This window comes from Dromiciops gliroides, chromosome 2, assembly GCF_019393635.1.
Source record: "Dromiciops gliroides isolate mDroGli1 chromosome 2, mDroGli1.pri, whole genome shotgun sequence".
Taxonomy (NCBI): Eukaryota; Metazoa; Chordata; class Mammalia; order Microbiotheria; family Microbiotheriidae; genus Dromiciops; species Dromiciops gliroides.
Window position 1 is genome coordinate 504,907,570 of NC_057862.1, and position 22,327 is coordinate 504,929,896.

Sequence of the window (22,327 nt, forward strand, 5' to 3'; positions counted from 1 at the left end):
GCTTCTGTAGTGTCTATGGTGCCTCAGCAGAGGAAGAAATATGTCTAGTATTTGATTTACTGAAGAATGGTACTTTTATTTTGCTGTAAAAAATGACTATGGACGTATGACACACAATTATATAAAAATTAGACAAATCGACTTTATGTATGGAAAAAATTAGAGACCATTTCATTCAACCCAAAATTATGAGAGGAGTATTGATTACAAAGGAATCTCAGAAATTTTAAGTTGGAAGGGACCTCAGACTCTATTTAGTTTGACATATCTCAGTTAGAATTTATTTTTCAACTACTAAAACTCATTATCCAGACTCTGCTTGAGAACCTCCAATCAAAAGGTATCCTTATTTCCAAGGCAACTCATTCTACTTAGGGAAATCTCTAATGGTTAGGTAGTGTTTCCTTTCTATCGATCTTAAATCTGCCTCTCTGCAACACCTTCATTTTTTTTTTTTTTTGGTGAGGCAATTGGAGTTAAGTGACTTGTCTAGGGTCACAAAGCTAGTAAGTGTCAAGTGTCTGAGGCCGGATTTGAACTCAGGTCCTCCTGAATCCAGGGCCAGTGCTTTATCCACTACGCCACCTAGCCTCCCCCAACACCTATTCTTTAACACGATAAACTTTAAAGACTATTCTCATGGACTCCCTATATGTGTCTTCTCCAGAATTAAAACAACAACAACAACAACAACTAGTTGTTTCAAACAACCTGTTACCCAGTCCTCTCATGATTTCAGTCCCTTTGTTTTGGCCCTTATCCATCTGGCCTGTGATATTCCTAAAACACAATGGCCCAAACTAACCAATCTATTCCAGGAGTAATCTAAACCAGGCAACAAAGTAAAACAGCCAATGTCTCCTGTGTTATAGACACTATTTATCTCTGATAAAGGAGCATTAACTTTTTTAAAAAAAAAATAAACATTTTATTTGTGGTTTTGAGTTCCAATTTTTATCCCTCTTTCCCTGCTTCTCCTACCTCCTCCTTGAGGCGGTAAGAAAGGTAAGCAATCAAATATTTGTTATAAATGTGCAATTATATAAACCACTACCATTTTAGTAATTTTGTATAAGAAAACTTGAATAAGAGAAAAAATGAAAGAGTGAAAAATAGCATTTTTCAGTCTGTGTTCAATCAATATCAGTTCTTTCTTTGGAGGTGGACAGTGTGTTTCAATAATAGTCCTTTGGGATTGCTTGGATCATTGTAATATTGAGAATAGTTAAGTCATTCATCAAACAATATTGCTGTCTCTGTGCACAATATTCTCTTGGTTTTTCTCATTTCACTATACATCAGTTCATACAATTCTTTCCAGGCCTTTCTAAAATCATCTTGCTTGCCATTCATTATAGCACAATAATATTCCATCACTATCATATACCACAGCTTGTTTAGACATTTCCCAATTGATGGGAATTCCTTCGATTTCCAATTCTTACCCACCACAAAAGAACTGCTATTAATGTTTTGTTTTTTTTTTTACAAATAGATATTTCTCTCTTCTTTTGCATATCTTTGAGATATAAACCTAGCAGTAGTATTGCTGGATCAAGGTTGTGCTAAGTTCTATAGCCCTTTGGACATAGTTCCAAATTGAGAGCATTAAATTTGAGGCTGCCATATCACAGTGAGTCACATTGATCTCACTATAATCCCCAAATGAGTTAAAAATGAATTGTCGTCTGTTCATAACTCCAATTCTGTGATTGTGAAGTTCTTTTTAAAATTTTTGTTGAATGTTAGTTTTATCTGTATTAACATTCATTTAATTTGAGTCATATCACCATAGCCTCTCTAGATTTTTTTGGGGGGGGAGGGCAGGGTTCCTAACACACACATTTAACATATTAGTTATTCTTCTCATCACATGTAAATTTTGTGAGTGTGTTATCTGTGGCTGTGTTCAAGTCGCTTAACAAAATGCTGAATAGCAAAAAACAAGGGCAATTCCCCAAGATACTTCATGTGTAGCTTGAACCAAATTGACAATGACTCTCTAATAAATATTCTTTGAGTCAAAACATTTAAATTGTTCCAAATCCACCTAAGAGATCTACCTTAAATCTCCCCGTTTTGTCCACAAATAGTACAAGAAAGACTTTATCGATTCTTTTCTGAAATCTAAGCATACCACATTTATTATATTAGCCTGATCTTCTTTACTATGTAAAAAAAGATCCTAATTTGTAAACAACAATAACAAAATAATCCAGCATATACAGTTCTTGATAAAGATATGCTAGTTAGCTGTTAGGGATTATTGTCTCTCTTTTAAAGTGTTCATAAACCATTCCTGTGGTGAAAGTGTTCTATATTTTTGTCAGAAAGCTAAGACAAAGTAACTGGATTATAATTTGTAAAGTTCATTCCCTTCTTTTTAAAATTAGGATTTTCCCCACCTCCTTTTCCAGTGTTGTGGCACTTCTCTATTCTCCAAGACATTTCTGTGATCACTTACAGTAACATAACTCACCTAACAATGTTTTCAGTACCCTTGGACCTAGTGAATTCAGGTTGACAATGCTTTCTTGTCCACTCACTTATTAGTTTTAGCTGCCTATTAAAATGAACAGTTTAGCATTTTTGTTACTTCTTTCACAGCTCAAATATTCATTTCTTTGAAGAAAACACAAGCAATGACTTAGCTTTCTTACTTTGTCCCTTATATTTATTGCATTCAACACACCTAGCTGCCCTATAAAAAAGTCCTCATTTCCAGTGTAGCTAAACCTAATACCACCAATCCCAATCCCATTTTGTTATCCATAATTTTTATAACCAACGTCAGGTAATTCTCATCCTTAGTGCTCAAAAGATTATTTATTTAGCATTGTGGTACTCTTTTGTATTTACCCTCAGCTACTTGTACCTATTTCCATCTTCTATAAAAGCAAGTCACCCTCTCTACACTTCAATTTCCATATTCATAAAAACATTTGTACTAAATGATTTTGAATATTCCTTCCTCTAAATCTGATACTATAACATGCTCTCATTATTTTTGCTAATCTTTGGCATAATGCATTCTATAACACTCATGATTTATTTTCCTTCCTTCCTTCCTTCCTTCCTTCCTTCCTTCCTTCCTTCCTTCCTTCCTTCCTTCCTTCCTTCCTCCCTTCCTTCTATCCTTCCTTCTTTTTTCCTTCTTCCCTCCTTCCCTCCATTTTGTCATTCTTTCCCTTATTTCTCTTTCTTCCCCTCTCCCTTCCTTAAAAATTTGAAATGGAACTTGAATTGTGATCTGTCACAAAAATCTGAAATTTCACTTCAAAAGGGTATGATAATCTAGATTCCAAATCAAAACCATGCAATTTACTATATGCATGACTGAGTAACTTAGATTATCTCCCTGAACCTTAATTTTCTCACTCTTTTGAGCATACCTTATTTTATTTTCATTCTTCACAAGACTCAAAGGTGACAATGTATGCAAAGTATTTTTAATATTGTAAATTTATTTTATAAACATTTATTTTCCTCCTTCCCAATCCCTGCTTGCTCCACTGAGGAAGAAGTAAGAGAAAAAAAAAAGAAAAAGAAAACCATCATAATAGATATTCATAGTACAGGAAAAGAAATTCCTACATTTGCCATGTCCAAAAAGGCATGCCTTGTTCTACATTTTATATCAATCACCTCTCTGGCAGGAAGTGATTTTGATGTTGTTGCATCATTTCTGACTTTCTGTGATCTCATTTTGGGCTTTTCTTGGTTTGAAAAAGATACTAGAGTGATTTGCCATTTTATCCTCCAGCTCATTTTATGGATTAGGAATTAAGTTATACAGGGTTAAGTGACTTGTCCAGGGTCACACAGCTAGTAAGTGTTTGAGGCTGAATTTGAACTCAGGTCCTCTTGAATTCAGGATAGGTGCTCTACCCACTGCACCAAGTAGCTGCCTTAAAAGAGGTAAATAGTAAAAAGCATTTCAAATATTTATCTCATTTGTTTTTTATCCCTTCTATATTGTCCATCCATCCATTTCCCAGAGAGCCATTGCTTGTAACAATACCAAAAAGAACAACAAAATAGAAAAAAAGAGGAAATATTGTTTTGTTAAACCAGGAGTTCTTATGCTGGTATCTGTAAATGTATAAACATAATTTAATAACTATTTACATATTTGGTTTTCTTTCTAATCTTACATATTTTTTCTTATGTATAAAAAAGATAATTTGATAAAGGGGTGAATAGACTTTTCCAGGTTACCAAAAGTGTCCATGTCACAAAAAAAAATGTTAAGAACATTGGAGTTGAATTAATCATCACATAAGGTGATTATATCAGTATGTGCAGTGTTTTATACTCATAGTGCAGTACCACTGCAAACAGAGGAGAAAGATGCCTTCTCCTGTTTTTTTGGTGCTAACCTAGGCCATCGTACTTATGCAAAATTAAACTTCAATTTTTATGTTGTTCTATCCAATTCATATTAGTGCAACGATTCTCAGTATTCTTAGTAATTGTTCTGCTGATTTCACTGTGCATAAGTTTCAATGCTTCTCTGAATTTTCAGATACATTACTTCTTGAGATACAATTATATTCCTTTATCTTCACATACCACAAGCTACTTACTTAGTCATTCTACATTTGATAAGCAAGTGCTTTGTTTCCCATTCTTTACTACTGGAGGCCATACTACTCCAAATATTTTGGTCTATTTGGGACCATTTCTTGAATCTTTGATAACCTTTGGGTATATATCTAATCGTGGAACCTCTGGGTCAAAAGGGACATATATTTTAGTAGTTTCCCAAGTACATTCAAAAGTGTACTGCATTAGATAAATGCAAATGATTATTGTTTTCCTGACTTAAAAAAAGCAGTTACAATTAAAAAAAAATTATTTAAAGATACTTGGATGGGTAGAAACTTAAATTCTACAAATCTTTCCCTCAGATGAATTATTTTGTCTATATTGGATTTCTCTGATCTCCTTGTACAGTAAAAGCAACCATCTTTTAAAACTTAAAGCCTAAAATCTGGACATAGCAGAAAACATAAGGAGCTGAAATGAAGCCAAAGAAACCAATCTTTCCTCTCCCAAAAGGAAAACAATCACTGATTTAAAATGAAGCCAAAAGGAATAATGCCCTTAATGTTTGGGAAATCATTAGAATTTATTGAAATGAAGGCCTACTTCAACAAAACTTTGAAGGAAAAATGAAGAAAATGACCTTTTATGCATACCAAAGAATTATATTTTCAAAGGAGAAACATACTATGGAAGTGGGGAAAATTATGAGGATTAACCTTTGATTGTTAGTGATTGTATCTTGCTTTTTGAAAAGAAAATGATTTTATTATTTTAAACCCATGTACTGTCAATTAGAATGAAGCTTATGTAGTCAGTCTGGGGTCTAGCAAAGATGGTAGGCACTTCACCCTCCCCTTACACAGATATCATATTTAATTTGTGGTGCCAAAAAGATGCTGAGCATTTGATCAAAACAAATTGAATCATTTGTGATGGATTAAAGTGGTTTCAAGAGCCAAGTATTATTATTTTTAAAAAATAAATACTTTTGGGTGTCTAGGTGGCACAGTGGATAAAGCACTGGCCCTGGATTCAGGAGTTCCTGAGTTCAAATCCGGCCTCAGACACTTGACACTTACTAGCTGTGTGACGTTGGGCAAGTCACTTAAGCCCCATTGCCCTAAAAACAACAAAAAATACTTTTTCCAATTAAATGTAAAGCATTTATAAACATTTTGGTGCAATGAGGGTTAAGTGACTTGCCCAGGGTCACACAGCTAGTAAGTGTGTCAAGTGTCCAAGGCCAGATTTAAACTCAGTTCCTCCTGAATCCAGGACCAGTGTTTTATCCACTGAGTCACCTACCTAGCCCCAGAAGTTAACTTTCATTTTAAAGAAAATTGAATTCCAAATTCCCCCCCTTCTTCCCTACCCTCCTTCTCATTGAGCAAGCAGGTAATTTGATCAAGGCTATACATGTGCATTTATATGAAATATATTTCCTTATTATATTTTGAAGGAAAAGAGACAAAAAAAATGAAAAATAAAGAAAGTTTAAAAGTATGTTTTGAATTGCATTCAAACTCTATCCATTCTTTCTCTGGAGGTCGATAGTATTTTTCTACATAAGTTCTTTTGAATTGTCTTGGATCATTGCATTGTTGAGAATAACTAAATGTTTCACAGTGGATCATCATGCAATATTGCCTTTACTATGTGGTGTTCTCCTTGTTCTGTTTTCTTCCCTCTGCATCATCAGCTCATGTAATTCTAAAAGTTTTGCTGAAAGCATCCTGCTTGGCATTTTTTTTGCAGCAAAATATATTGCATAACAATCATATGCCACAACTAATTGAACAATTCCAAAATTGATAGATGGTGGTATTTCTGGGTCAAAGAATATGTACAGTTTTATAGCCCTTTAGTTATAGTTCCATATTGCTCTCGAAAATGGTTGCATCAGTTCATAACCCAACCAACAGAGCTTTAATGTCTCTGTTTCCCCATATACATCCTTCCCTCCATGAATTTATTATTGTCCTGTTTTTGTCATATTAGCAAATCTGATAGATCTGAGATAATACCTTAATTGTTTTAATTTGCATTTCTCTAATCAATAATTATTTAGAGCATTTTATATGACCACAGATAGCTTTGATTACTTCATCTGAAAAACTGCCTGTTCATATCCTTTGACCATTTGCCAATTGGGCAATGGCTTGTATTCTTAGTTCTCTTTGTATTTTAGAAATGAGGCATTTATCAGAGAAACTTGCAGAATATTTTCTTCACAGCTGTAAATGTTGTGTGTTTCCCTCCATCTTGCTTCACCCTTGCCCATTTTTCCTTTGCTTTCTCTTCTTTTACCCTATCCCTTATCAAAATTGTTTTGCAACTGACCACCAATTTCCAAAGTTCTCCCTCACTTCTGTCAGCCCCCTCTTTTCTTCTATTTTCCCCTTCTGCTTTCCTGTAGGGTATGAAAGATTTCTCTACTCAACTGTGTGTGTCTGTTTTTCCCTTTGAGATAATTCCAATGAGAATAAAGTTCAATCTTTGCTCACTATCCCCCATCTTTTCCTCTACTGTAAAAGCTCTTTTGAATCTCTTTTATGTTTAATAATTTATTCCATACCATCTGTCCCTTGTCCCAGCACATTACTCTTTTTCATCCCTCAATTTTATTTAGCTATCATAATCAGCTCATACCTGTGACTCCTGTCTATGTCCTTCCAACTCCCTTAATAGTAGTAATAAAGTTCTTAGATGTTACAAGTATAATTTTCCTGTGCAAGTGTATAAACATTTTAACTTTATTGAATTCCTTACTTCTCTTTCCTGTTTACCTTTTTGTGATTGCTTTGAGTCTTTTATTTCAAAATTACATTTCCTATTCAGTTCTAGTTTTTCATAACAAATGCTTTAAAATCTTTTGTTTCTTCAAATATCCATATTTTGTCCTAAACAATTATACTCACCTTTACTGAGTAAATTATTCTCAGGTAAAATTCTAGCTCCATTTCCATCTGGAATATCATATTCCAAGCCCTCCAATCATTTAACATAGAAATTACTAAATCTTCTGTTATCCTGACTATTGTTCCATAATATGTAAATTGTTTCTTTTCTGACCACAGGCAATATTTTCTCCTTGGCTTCAGGGTACTGAGATTTGGCTATAATATTCATGAGGATTTTACTTTGGGGATTTCTTTCAGGAGATGTTGATTCTTTCAATTTCTATTTTAACATCTGTTTCTAGGATATCAGGGTAGTATCCCTTTATAATTTCTTGAAATATGATTCTGGTCTCTTGATATGGCTTTCAGATATCCAAATAATTCTTTATTTATCCTTAATTTATTTCCCTTATTACCTTTTTTTCCAATCAGACATTTCAATTTTATATATTTTTTCTTTTATGTCATTTTATTGCTTCTTGATATATTTTGGAGTCATTAGCTTTGACTTGCTCAATTCTAATTTTAAGAAATTGTTTTCTTCAGAGAACTTTTGTACCTCCTTTTCCATTAAGGAGAATTCAACTTTTTATCATAAAAGTATTTTATTATTTTCTAGTGACATGTAGAACAAGTGTCTGAGTACAGATTTGAACTCAGGTCCTCCTTAATCCAGTGCTGGTGCTTTATCCACTGCAGCACCCAGCTGCCTCCCATAGATTGGGTTTGATATGCATCCTTGTAAAGAATATCTCTTGTATTCTTGGCACTATTGAGATATATTTCAGGATTATACTAACTACAGAATTTGGATGATGGTTCACTAGGAGGAGCACTTTATAGTAAGAAGACCTGTATTCAAGTCCCTTTTCTGTCATTTCTTTACTGTGTTACAATCGGTCATTCATATAAACTGCCTGGGTCTCCCATTCAAAGTGGGGATAATATCAGAAACTCTTACTACATTGGATTTCTTGGAGATCTAAATAAAAGCTCTGGATAAAAGTCGCTGTAACTATAAGATACTATATTTATGCAAGCTATTGAGAGAGAATTTCAAGCTTTGATTGACCTAGACTGAAATCTCAAAGTCTCTTTAGACCTAATCATTATACCTGTGGTGAAACCACTTTTAGCTTTCCTTTTTGAAATCCCATTGATGCTGCTCTAAATTATGTTTAAAACACTTCCTCACCTTCCTTTTTGTGGTGATTGTTATTGATTTTTTTCCCAAAAGATATATTGGCCTTTTTAGGAAAAAAAATTGGGGTGACCTTTGATTTATATCAATAATGTGATATCTGATTCCTTTTAGAGAGAAAACAGCTGTATCCTCTGCTAGTTTGTATAAGCCAGGTGTACCTAAGCTATCCTACCAGGTAAGTTAACAAAAGAGAGGAAAGTATTTTATGTAAATATTTCAGCAATAGGAATATTTTAAGGAAAGGGATTGTCTATGTTTTTTTTTTTTTTTAGGGAAAGAAAAATTTACTTTCTTCTGATTGCAATGAGACAATCATAGATATAAGTAGATAAGAAGCTAAAGGGCTAATATTCTCTTCCTATTTAGGTAAGGCAGGATGGAAGTACTCTCAGAAAAGAAAGATTACTAAAAAATTTAAAAAATGTAAATGGTAATTCATTAATCAGAGGGAGTATTAGAAAAATTGAATTAATCCCTACTTTTTAAAAAATCCAGTTTTTGAGGATATTTTTATACCATCTTCAATTGTCAATATATCCTTCTCCTCTCACTCTTATGTATGTGTATATGTGTGTGTGTTATAATAACAAAGACAAAAAAGAGGTCAAAAACCTAATATGTAAACCATATCCAACATTGTATTCAGTGTTTCAAAACTAAAGTCCCACACCTCCACAAAGAAAGAATAGATACATTTTCATATCTTTCTTTGGAATTAAGCTTGACCATTATAATTTCATAGTATTATTATTTTTTTTAAATTTTGTACATGGTGTTGTTCCTTCCACTTATTGTATTCATTTTGGATCTTGCTTTTCTGGTTATACTTATTTTACTTTCCATGTAAAACATATGTTTATATTGCCTCTCCATCTATTTTTGCATTCTTCATATGCCTTTTTTCTTTTCCTGAAGTAATGGAAGTATGAGTTTATGAGGAGGCAGTCAGTCATTCATGTCTAAATCAAGGTGGGATAGAGGGTGGAACTAAACCTTCCTGACAAAATAAAAGAGGGAACCTTGCTTCTTTCTGAAACTTGTTTAAACATTGGAGGGCTGAATAAGCACAGAAGGGGGCTTTGGATTAATAAGTTCAGAGATCTTCATTGAATGAAAATAAAATAAAATTAGAGATTCAATTTATTTTGCTGGGTCATAGAGGACAAACGTGAGGAAAATGCATGAAAATTGAAGAGATTCAGACTTAGCGAATACTTTTGGGCTTCCCTCAAGAGAAAATTGAGTTCAAATAATAACTCTGCCAGTTACTTTGTGACACAGGTGCCACTTATTCAAATGGGAATAATAATGATAATAGTATCAATAATAATATATTTGATAGTTAAAATCAATTTAGGATTCTCCAAGTTCTTTATATATCTCTTTTTTTAATCTCACAACAATTGAATGTAATAGACTCAGTGAATGAAAAAAGGAGGGCAGATGCGAGAGAAGTTGTTGAAATGGAAATGACAAAATTTGGCAACTGCCGAGGTTCTACATGGTCACTGAGACTGACGAGTCAATCATGACATTCTGGATAGCATATGACCTTCTGAATAGCAGTACATATGGTAAAGGTGGAGAAAGTGATGAAAGGAGATCTGCTATGCACATTGTAACCCTTTCATGTTATTTCATCCAGTGTGATGCTGTGTCACTCAAAATGAAAATGTCTGTGTAGCAGGGAGAATTTTAACTCTCCAGTAATTTTCATGGAATATAATGCCTGCATTTGTGGGTGGATCTGTTTCATCTATGAGTTGATATGGGAAAAGGGGTGGGGTAGCTATATTGTGGGAGAAGGATTTAAAAATGTTCCCAAAGGTACCTTCATAGTTGTTACTACAAGTGTCTGGATTATGTCCAAGTTAGATAAAGCTCTCAGCAGGAAGTTCCCATCACAAAAAAGAGAGAAGCTGAAAGATTCCACAGTTGGAGGAGTGAATGGAATGGGAGAGGTTGGAGTAGTAATCAGTGAAGAGTAGATGTGGTGTATGGGAGGCACATGCCCTTATCGGGCAGCATAAGCATAGGGAGGATAGGATGTGTCTTAAAGTCCTACTCTCTAATTGACTCACTATTTTGGATATTTACTATGGTAGTAGATAAAGAACTGGCTTTGGAGAATGGACAGCCTAGTTTCAAGTGCTGGTTCTCACTTTTATTGTGTTTTTTACCTTAGGCAAATCACCTAATTTCTCTTTGTGTTGCAGGTAATTTAAGATAAGTGTAATTAGAAGAAAAGTTTATTATTTGATAAATTGATAAAAAATATGTTTCTTCATCAGGAGTTTCATATACTCATGTCAAGATCAAATAGGAAAATAAACTATCAAATAAAATGAAACGAACTAAAATGTCAAATGTGCTAAACTGTAAAACAATGGGAGACATGACTCTCCAGGGGACAAGGAAATTTATCATCTCCAAGATAGCTTTGAGTTACACTTAAGATATGGGTAGAAATTCAGCAGCAGGGAAGGAAAAATATTCCTGGCATAGGAAACACTTGATAACAGACACAGAAGTGAGAAAATACCAGCTGGGTATAGGAAACATTGAGTAGTCTTTGTCAGGTGCACATAATGAAAAAAGTCAGGATGACTCCAAGTTTGCAAAGAGCTCGAAGGCAAGGCAAAAATGTTTCATTTTTATTATGGAATTACAAGCAACTTTACAAAAAGCCTAGAATATTGGGAATAAACCTATACCTTTTTCATGTACTAAAATAGTTTCATGACAAAAAAAATTAAGTCTTTATTTTTCTACTTATTTTTAAGTCAGGTTTGTAATTTATAGGAAGCAACTTAGTGTCTTGAAAAGAGTACTGGAGACATTAATTCACTATTGGTGGAGTTGTAAACTGATTCAGACATTCTGTAGAGCAATTTGCAACTATGGCAAAAAGGTTATAATACCATGCACATTTTTTGACCAAGTAATATAATTAATAGGTTGATAACCAAAAAGAGATTAAAAAAATAAACAATAAGTTGAATTTGAAATTTGGGAGATGCCCATCAATTGGGGATTGCCTGAACAAATTGTGGGATGAGATTATGATGGAAAACTATTGTTCTATAAGAAATGATAAGCAGGATGCTCTCAGAAAAACCTAGAAAGATTTACTTGAGCTTATGCAAAGTGAAATGTACTGTATAAAAAGTAACAGCAATATTGTAAGATGATTAGCTGTCAATGATTTAGCTATTTTCAGCAATATAATGATCCAGGACAACTCTAAAGAATTTATGAAAAATGTGATCCAACTCCAGAGAAAGAAGTCATGGTATGTGAAAACAGATAGAAGCATGACTTTTTAAAAATTATTTTTCTTAAGTGTTTTTTGTCTGTTTTCTTTCACAACCTGACTAATATGGAAATATTATGAATGACTACACACATATAAATTATATTGAATTGCTTGTATTCTTGGGGAGGGGTTGGGAAGAGGGAGGAAGAGAATTTAGAATACAAAGTTTTAAAAATGGACATTAAGAATTGTTTTACATGTAATTGGGGAAATAAAATTCATAATTAAAAAAAAGAGTACTAGACTCTGAATAAAGTGGTCTAGATTTTAATTTTCATTATGCCATTAGCCAGGTGTGTAATTTTGGACAAGTCATAGCATCTCACTGGTTCTCCATTTCTTCATCTATAGTATGAAACATTTGGACTATAACATCTTAATTTGTCTTATAATGTTTTGTGCCATTATCTCAGTTGTTAGACAGCAAGTTGATGAAGGGCAGGAACCATGTGCTATTTATCTCTGCATATATTGAAGCCTAGTGTTATGTATAATTTCTACATTGGAGGCACTCAATAACTATTTAATATATTGAATAAGGGAGCTCTAAGGTCTATAATTCCATGAATACAAGTTACATATTCATGGAAGGTATATTGTTACATTTCAAATTAAATGAATGATAAATAAACAAAATGAAAATGTAAAACAAGTAGTGGGAAATCTTTCATCCATCAAGTGGCAACATTCTTCTCTCATATCATGTAAAGGAATAGACAGTAATTAAACCTTCAAATGCAATATAAAGAAAAGGAAGCAAACATAGAATTAGTAAGTTTTCTGAGGATTCTTTATATGTTTTTTTCTTCTACAATGCTCCAAAGTTGAGGATCATTAAATTATATATCTAGAGATGGAAGGCATCCTAAAGGCCACCTCATGAGGGAGTTTATGAGAGGTTTTTGGGGCCAAAGTGATTTGATTAAAATAACTTAAGTAATAACTGTCATTGGCAGAGCTTGAATTGATCTCCTTTAAATCTCAAACCAATGTGCTTTATTTTTCTCCCCCAATTTACAGGCAATATAGAGATAGAGAGAGATAGAGAGAGAGACAGAGATATTTTACACTTTGCTTGACAGGAAAATTTCAATATTTTACAGTTTTCAGTTGGCATCATAAACACTGCAATTTATGTAATCTACAAGGTTTTGAAATGGAAATTAATTTCTGCAAAAATTTTGGTTACAAAACAGATAATCTTTCTAAGGAGACTTGATGTACATAATCTGTTTTAACTTAAAGCCACTAATCATAAGAAGTGACTCAATGGAAAGCCTAGAAAAAAATATGTAACACCATATCCACATTTGTATCATTTTAATATCCTATCCCAGAAATGATCTAAAAAACTTAAGAAACTTATTCTCTCCTAATTTTACAAAATAGTTGCTATGAAAAAAGCAAACTGTTTTTCTAAAAGGTACATTTTTGCCTTAATAGTATTTTATTTTTTCAATTACATATAAAAATAGTTTTTACGTTCATTTTTATAAGATTTCAAGTTCCATATTTTTCTGCTTCACTTTCTTCCTTGCCCCCCCAACAAGACAGCAAGAAATATGATATAGATTCTATATGTACAATCATGTTAAACATATTTCCATACTAATCAGAGAAGAATAAGAACAAAAGTGAAAAACACGCAAAAAAACAAACATACAAACAAAATCTAATGAAATGAAAATAGTATGCTTCAATATGCATTCCAACTCAGTTCTTTTTTGGATGTGGAAAGCATTTTCCCTCATGATGCTTTCAGAATTGTCTTGGATCATTGTATAACTAAGACGAGCTAAGGCTATCACAGCTGATCATCAAATAATTAACAGGTACATGTTAATGCTAGTATTTACTCATCATGTTTGCTTGGTTTTTGTGTGTATGTGTGTATATGTGTGTAGTAATACATATGTTTGTATGTGTTTGCTTGTGTTTTTAGAAAGAGAATAAAAGCCAGTTCATTCAGGGCTCTGAAATAAACCTGCAGAAGATGGAAATGCAGTGCACATAATGTCCGGTCAGTCCTACAGTATTTTAATATTTATTTATTTTTATCTTTTAATTTTTTATAATAAAAGTATTTTATTATTTTCTAGTTACATGTAAAGATAGTTTTCAACATTTGTTTGTATGATATCTAGTTCCAAATTTTTCTACCTTCCCTCCCCCCTCCCCAAGAGAACAAGCAATCTTATATAGGTTATATATGTACAATCACATTAAAGATATTTCTCCATTAGTCATGTTGTGAATTAGAAGAAAAGAGAAAAACATCAGAAAAGAAAAAAGAAACCATATTTTTCCATCTGTATCTAGATTCCACAGTTTTTATTTGCTTGTTTTTTGATTTGGAGAGCATTTTCCATCATTAGTCCTTTGGAATTGTCTTGAATCATTGTATTGTTGAGGAGAGTTAAGTCTATCACAGTTGATCATCACACAATGTTGTTAATACTGTGTACAATGTTTTCTTTGTTCTGCTCATCTCACTCATCAGTTCATGCAAGTTCTTCCAGGTTTCTCTGTAATCCACCTGCTCATCATTTCTTCCATCACAATAGTATTCCATTACATTCATATACCACATCTTTTTTAGTCATTCCCCAATAGATGGATGAATGAATAAATAAATGGATGAATGAGTGAATAAATAAATAAATAAATCTGACCTGGTTTTGGTGTATTATCCTGTTGATGAATTGCTCTAATTTCCTTGCTAATATTTTATTTAAGATTGTTGCATTCTATAATCATTAGGGAAATTGGTCTATAATTTTCTTTCTCTGATTTGGCTCTGCCTGGTTTAGATATCAACACCATATTTGTGTCATAAAATGAATTTGTTAGGGCTCATTATTCACCTATTTTTTCAAATAATTTGTATAGTATTGGAATTAATTGTTTTTAAATATTTGGTAGAATTCACTTGCAAACCCATCTGGCCCTGGAGATTTTTTCTTAGGGAGTTAGTTAATGGCTTGTTCAATTTCTTTTCTAAAATGGACTTATTTAAGGATTTTATTTCCTCTTCTCTTAATCTAGGCAGTTTATATTTTTGTATTCATCCATTTCATTTAGATCATCAAATTGATTGGCATACAATTGAGTAAAATAGTTCCTACTTATATTGCTTTAATTTGTACTTCATTGGTAGTGAATTCACCCCTTTCATTTTTCATACTGGTATTTTGGTTTTCTTTCTTTTATTTAAATCAAATTAACAAAATGTATATCTATTTTTTTTTATAAAACCAGCTGTTAGTTTTATTAATTTTAGAATTTTTTACTTTAAATTTTATTATTCTCTCCTTTGATTTTCAGGATTTCTAATTTAGTATTTAATCGGGGATTTTTAATTTGTTCTTTTTCTAGCTTTTTTAGTTGCATGACCAATTCATTGATCTCCTCTCTCCATTTTATTCACGTAAGAATTTAGAGATATAAAATTTCCCCTAAGACCTGCTTTGGCTGCATCCCAAAGGTTTTGGTATGTTGTTTAAGTATTGTTGTTCTCTTGGATGAAGTTATTGAATTTTTCTTTGATTTGTTGTTTGATCCACTCATTCTTTAGAATGAGATTATTTGTTTCCAATTAAATTTCAATCTATCTTTCCATGGCTCTTTATTACATGTATTTTTTATTGAATCATGATCTGAGAAGGCAGTATCTACTATTTCTGCCTATCTACATTTAACTGTGGTAGTTGTGCCCTAATACATAGTTAACTTCTTTGTGTATATGCTTTGTCCCACTGAGAAAAATGTATATTTCTTTCTTTCCCCATTCAGTTTTCCCCAAATGTCTATCATATCTAACTTTTTAAAAATTCTATTCACCTGTTTAGCTTCTTTCTTATTTATTTTCTGGTTAAATTTATCTAGTTCTAAGAGGGGAAGGTTAAGATTCCCCCACCAATATAATTTTTGCATCTATTTACTCTTGTCACTCATTTAACTTTTCCTCTAAGTATTTGAATGCTATACCACGTGATGCATATATGTTTATTTTTTATATTAATTCATTGTCTGTGGTACCTTTTTAACAAGATATAGTTTCCTTCCTTGTCTCTTTAAATAAGATCTTTTTTTTTTGTTTTTACTTTTTTTTTGACTGTGACAGGTCTTTCTTTTTATTCATGTATTTATTTATTTATTTGGTTGTTTGTTTATCATTTATTTGCCACAGTTATTTTATTTGTTCCAGTTACATGTAAGGATAGTTTTTAACATTAATTTTCATAAGATTTAGAGTTCCAAATGTTTTCCCTCCCTCCCTTTCCTCCCCTCTCCATAAGACATCAACCAGGTTATATATGTACAATCCACAAGTGCTCTTCTTATCAGTTCTTTCTATAGAATTGGATAGTATGCTTCATCTTTAGTCCCTTGGGATTGTCTTGGATCCTTGTAATGCTGAGAATAGTTAAGTCATTCACAATTTCTAGTTCAACAATACTGCTATCACTATGCACAGTGTCCTGCCAGTTCTGCACACTTCACTGTACATCAGTTTATATGAGTCTTTCCAAGTTTTTCTGGGATCATCCTGTTTGCCATTTCCTATAGCACAATCCCATTCCACTACAATCATATACCACAGCTTCCTCAGGCATTCCTCAATTAATGTACATTCCCTTCATTCACAATTCCTAGCCACCAAAAACAGTTGCTATAAATATTTTTGTACAATTTTCACCTTTTTCTCTTTTTCATGATTATTATTGTTAACTGTTTCCCTCCATCCTATTCCCTTCACCATGATATTATCTCTATAATGTCTCTTCTTTCACCCTATCCCTCTTCAAAAGGGATTTTCTTCTGTATGTCCCCTCCCCCAATCTGTCCTTCCTTATTTTACCCCTCTCTCTTTATCCACTTCCCCTCCTATTTTCCTTCAGGGTTAGAGAGATTACTCCACCCAATTGATTGTGTATATTATCCCCTTCTTGAGCCAATTCTGATGAGATTGAAGTCTTTGAGTCAATTCTGATGAGTGTTAGGCTCATTTACTGCCCAGATTAAATAGATTACTCCACCCAATTGGGTATGTGTTAATCCCTCCTTGAGGCAATTCTGATGAGATTAAGGTCTTTGAACCTATTCTGATGAGTGTAAAATTCATTTACTGCCTGCCCCTCCCCCATCTCTTCCCCACTCCATAGAACCTTTCCTGTTTCTTTCATGTGGTATTTCACCACATGATACCACTGCCCTTCCCTCTCTCCCAGTGCATTCCCCTCACCCTTGAATTTAACCCTAAAGATGTCATCATGAGTACAGCTAGGTGACACAGTGGACAGAGCATCCACCCTGGACCCAGGGGCATCCTAGCCAAAACCAGGCCCCAAAAGCAAGACAGTCACCCACTGCATGACCCCAGGTATGTCCCCCAACTCCATTTTTTATGGTTCTCTAGGGTCTCGTATTTGAAAGTCAAATTTATCATTCAGTTCAGATCTTTTCATCACAAATTCCTGAAAGTTCTCTTTTTCATTAAAGTCCCATTTTTTTCCTCTGAAAGATTATGTGCAATTTTGCTGGGTATGTGATTCTTGGTTGTAATCCCAATTCCTTTGCCCTCTGGAACATCATGTTTCATGCCCTCTGGTCCTTTAATGTAGAAGCTGCTAGATCTTGTGCTATCCTGACTGGGGCTCCACCGTACTTGAATTCTTTCTTTTTGGCAGCTTGTAATATTTTCTCCTTGATCTGAGAGCTCTGGAATTTGGTTATGATATTCCTAGGACTTTTCCTTTTGGGATCTTTTTCTGGAGGTGATCAGTGAATTCTTGCAATTTCTATTTTACCTTCTACTTCTAGAATATCAGGGCAATTTTCCCTGATAATTTCTGGGAAACTGATGTTTAAGCTCTTTCCTTGATCATGGTTTTCAGGTACACCACTAATTTTCAAAATATCTCTCTTGGAACAATTTTCCAGGTCATCAGTTTTTCCAAGAAGTTTTTTCACATTGCCCTCTATTTTTTTATTCATTTGGATTTGCTTTTTTGTGTCTTGGTTTCTCATAAAGTCATTAGCTTCCATTTGTTCAATCCTAATTCTTAGGCAATTATTTCTGTCAGCTTTTGTACCTCCTTTTCCATTTGGCCAATTTGGCTTTTCAAGCTGTTGACTTTTTTTTATCATGTCTTTCCTGCATCACCTTCATTTCTCTTTCTAATTTTTCCTCTTCCTCTCTAACTTTGTCTTCAAAGTCCTTTATAGGTGCCTCTATGGCCTGAGACCAATTTATATTTTTCTTGGATGCTTTAGATATGGGAGCCCTGACGTTGACATCTTCCTCTGAGGTTGCACCTCGATCTTCCTTGTCCCTGAAGAAACTTTCCATAGTCCTCCCCTTTCTCTGTCTGCTAATCTTGCCTTTCTTTTGCTTGACTTTTAGCTCCTTAAAGTTGGGTGCTGTTTCCAGGCTGCAGTATCCCAAGCTTCAAAAGTGCCAGGTGGTATAATTTAAGGAGGATCAGGTTCTTTACTTGCCTGGACTGTTCCCTGTTCCGTAGGTGACCCAAGATCAACTTGCTAATCAACCAGCTTTGTATTTTGTGGTTGTCAGCTCTGATGAGCCTGTTCCCCTCCCCCTCCTGGGCCACTGCTACTCAAGTCTACCTTCTGTTTCCAAGCAGGGGTGAAAAACCCAAGTTCTGCCTCAGCACCATCATAGACCCCTGTAATCTCCCCCTTGCCAAGGGCTCAGCTCTCTTACCAGACTGTGAGCTTAGTTCCAGGCAACACTGGCCCTTCAGCTGATTCAGAGGCTCTAGGGGTCTTCTTCTCTACTTAGGCCTTCTGGGACTGAAACTGTGTCAGGGTGATGGTCTGGTTGGGCTCTATTCCTGTTTCAGCACAACAGCTTCCTCCTTCGGACCTTCCAAGCTGTTCTTGGTTAGAAGAAGATTTCAGTATATTCTTCTATTGGTTTTGCTACTCCCGGCATTGTCCTATGTCATTATTTCAATGTTTTTTTGAGCAATTGTGTCATGAGTTTGATAGCTCACTGCCTTTCCCCTGCCATCTTTGGCCTTGCTTCTGCATTTTTTTTCTTTTCTGCATTCATTCTTTAGGAATGATTATTTAATTTTCCATTTATTTTAAGCTATGCCTACATATATAACTTAATTGAAGTTATATACATATACATATGTATATATATACACACATATCTATATCTATCTATTTATCTTTATGGTTGCAAAAGTGGCATTTAATATTTCTTCTCTTTTGCATTTGTTTCTGAAGTGTTTTACTTAATAAATGTACAATTTTTGTGAAGGTGCTATATACAGCTGAGAAAAAGTATTCTTCTTTCTATTACCATTCAGTTTTCTCTAGAGGTTTATTATATCTAACTTTCAAAACTTCTATTCATCCCTTAACTTCTTTTTCATATATTTTATAGTTAGATTTTATGTAATGCTGAAAGGGGAAAGTTGAGTATAGTTTTCCCGTCTATTTCTTCCTATTGCTCAGTGATTGATTTTTCCTCTAAGCTTCTAGCTGTTCTGCCAATGGGTTCATACATGCTTAGCATTGTTATTACTTATTTGTCTATGGTATCTTTTGTCTATGATATCTTTTTAATAAAATGTAATTTCCCTGATTAGTTCTTTTAATTAGGTCTATTTTTGCTTTCATTTTGTCTGAGATTCTGATTGCTACCCCTGGTTTTTTGTTTTTGTTTTTGTTTTTTTTGCTTTTTGTTCAGCTGAAGTATAACAGATTATGCTCATGTCAATTATTTTAATTTCTGTGTCTCTCTGATTTAAGTGTTTTTAATAGAATTTTATTTTCCAAAATATGTGCAAAAACAAAATTTTACCATCCTTTTAAAAATAAAAAACTTTGTGTTCCAACTTCTCTTTTCCCCTCCATTCCCACCCCCACCCACAAGAACTCAAGCAATTCAAAATAAGTCATACATGAGTAGTCATGGAAAAATTCCCATATTTGTTAGTTGTGAGAGAAAACAGTCAAAAAACCCCAAACTTCAGATTAAGGGATGGTCAAAAAGGAAAAGAAAAAAAAATAAAAATGTATTTCCATCTGTTTTCAGATACTATCAGTTCTTTCTCTGCAGATGGGCTTCATATGTCCTTCAGAGTTATATTGTTTCAGCTAGTCCAGCTAGTGTCAAGTGTCTGAGGCCAGATTTGAACACAGGTCCTCCTGAATCCAGGGCTGGTGCTTTATCCACTGCATCACCTAGCTGCCCCCCAAGTGTTTTTTTTTCTTAATTTAATTTTTGTTTTTGTTTTGTAAAGAACATGTTGTTGGATTCTGGTTTCTAATCCATTCTACTGTCTGCTTCTACTTTTTGAGTGAATTTATCCCATTTCTATTCCCATTCCCATTTCTGATTTACTGTTATATTTCACTCCATCCTATTTTCTTCTGTTTATTTTTCTCTCTTTTTACCCTGTCCCTACTCAAAAGTGGTTTTGCTTCTGGCCACTGTCTCTCTTTATCTTCCCTCCCTTTTATCATCCTCTTTCTCTTATTCCCATTCCCCTCCTATTCCCTGCTAGTTGTGATAGAATTATGAATATATATTATTCTAACTTTGAACCAATTTCAATGAGAATGAAGTTCAACAAGTGCCCCTCTACCTGGCTCATTTTTCCTTTCACTGTTAACGCTTGTCCTTGGCAATACTTTTAAGTGAGGACATTTCCCCCACTATTTATTTCCCCTCCCCATTTTCCTAGTGCATTCCTCTTTCTTATCCCTCCCCTTTTTTTGAGATCATTCCAACATAATTGACTCATATCCATGTTCTCCCTATAGATTCCTTTTAACTGCTCTAATAATTATAAAGTTCTTAGGACTTAACTTTATCATTCCCAAATCAGAATAAAAATATTTTAACCTCGTTAAGACCCTTATGAAATTCCTTTCATGTTTCCTTCTTATGCTTCTCTTGAATCTTCTGTTTGAAAGTCAATTTTCTCTTCAGATGTTTTCATCAGGAATACTTGAAGGTTCTCTAATTAAATCACACTTAGTTTTGCCATGTATGTTATTTTGGTGTTGAACATAGTTCCTTGGTCTGCTAGAATATTATATTCCAAGCCTCCTCTCCTTAACATTGAAGCTGCTAAATCTTGTTTGATTCAGAATGTGGCTCCATAATGTTTGACTTGTTTCTTGTAGGCTGTTTGCAATATTTTCTTCTTCAACTAAGAGCTCTGGAATTTGGCTGTAATATCCCTAGAAGTTTTCAGTTTAGGATCTCTGAAGAAGTGATCCACAAATTCTTTTGATTTTTATATCATCCTCTAGATCTAATATATCAGTTTGGTTTTTCTTTATAATTTCTTGAAAATTGATGTCCCCCCTCTCTGTCTCTTCTGCTCTGTCAGAATTTCTTCGGCTTTGCCCCCCATAACCCCTGAGAATGTATGCCTGTGCCAAGTTCGTCTCTACCCCTGCCCTTGTGAGAAGCAGCTCTCAGCTACTGAGTAGACCGTTATCTGCAGTAGTGCTAAGACTGCCAGAGATGCAGACAGATGAGAACCTCAGCATTTTGGCAGCATCAGGTCCCTCAACCTTGATTGTCCCCAGATATGGATTCCAAACAAGCACTGCCTCAATGGATATTGACACAGCAGCCAAGTTCATTGGGGCTGGGCCTGCCACTGTAGGGGTGGCTGGTTCTGGAGCTGGGATTGGGACTGTGTTTGGAAGTCTCATCATTGGTTATGCCAGGAATCCCTCCCTGAAGCAGCAGCTCTTCTCCTACACCATCCTGGGCTTTGGCCTGTCTGAGGTCATGTGGCTCTTTTGCCTGATTGTGGCCTTCCTCATCCTCTTTGCCATGTCGTGAAGCCGTTTCTGTTCCCCAACTTTTCTGAACGTTCATCTTTCTCCTGGTTCTTCCATGTTTCTTTCAACCTGTGTGTATCTCCCCTTTCACCTCACCAGGCAGCCCTGGAGAAAGCCGTGGTCACAAGTTTTGACAGAGGGAAGACAAATAAATACTGTATTAATAAGCAAAAAAAAAAAAAAGATGTCTAGGTTTTTTTGTTTTTTATCATGGTTTTCAGATAGTCCAATATTTCTTAAATTATTTTCCTGGATCAATTTTTCCAGTAAGTTGTTTTTGCAATAAGATATTCCACACATTCCTCTTTTTTCATTTTTTAAACTTAATTTTCTTATTTTTTTTTGATGTTTCATGGAGCCATCACTTTCTACTTACCCAATTCTAATTTTTAAGAAATGATTTTCTTCTTGGAGCTTTTGTACCATTTTTTTCCTTAAGAATTTCTTTTTTTTTTCTTGATGCTTTGTGCTTCTTTTACCAGTTTGCCAGTTCTATTTTAAGGTGTTATTTTCTTG

General features: G+C 34.1%; 1 protein-coding gene across 1 annotated transcript; it reads left to right on the forward strand.

Moving 5' to 3' along the window:
• The first annotated feature begins 21,368 nt into the window (after positions 1-21,368).
• LOC122739204 (ATP synthase F(0) complex subunit C2, mitochondrial-like) lies at positions 21,369-21,812 on the forward strand. The gene has a single exon (XM_043981028.1). The coding sequence runs from the start codon at positions 21,384-21,386 to the stop codon at positions 21,810-21,812; it is 429 nt and encodes a 142-aa protein (XP_043836963.1). The 5' UTR covers positions 21,369-21,383.
• Positions 21,813-22,327: the final 515 nt, after the last annotated feature.

Coding starts and splice junctions, on each gene's coding strand:
- LOC122739204 (XM_043981028.1), top strand. CDS start 21,384: ATGTATGCCTGTGCCAAGTTCGTCTCTACCCCTGCCCTTGTGAGAAGC.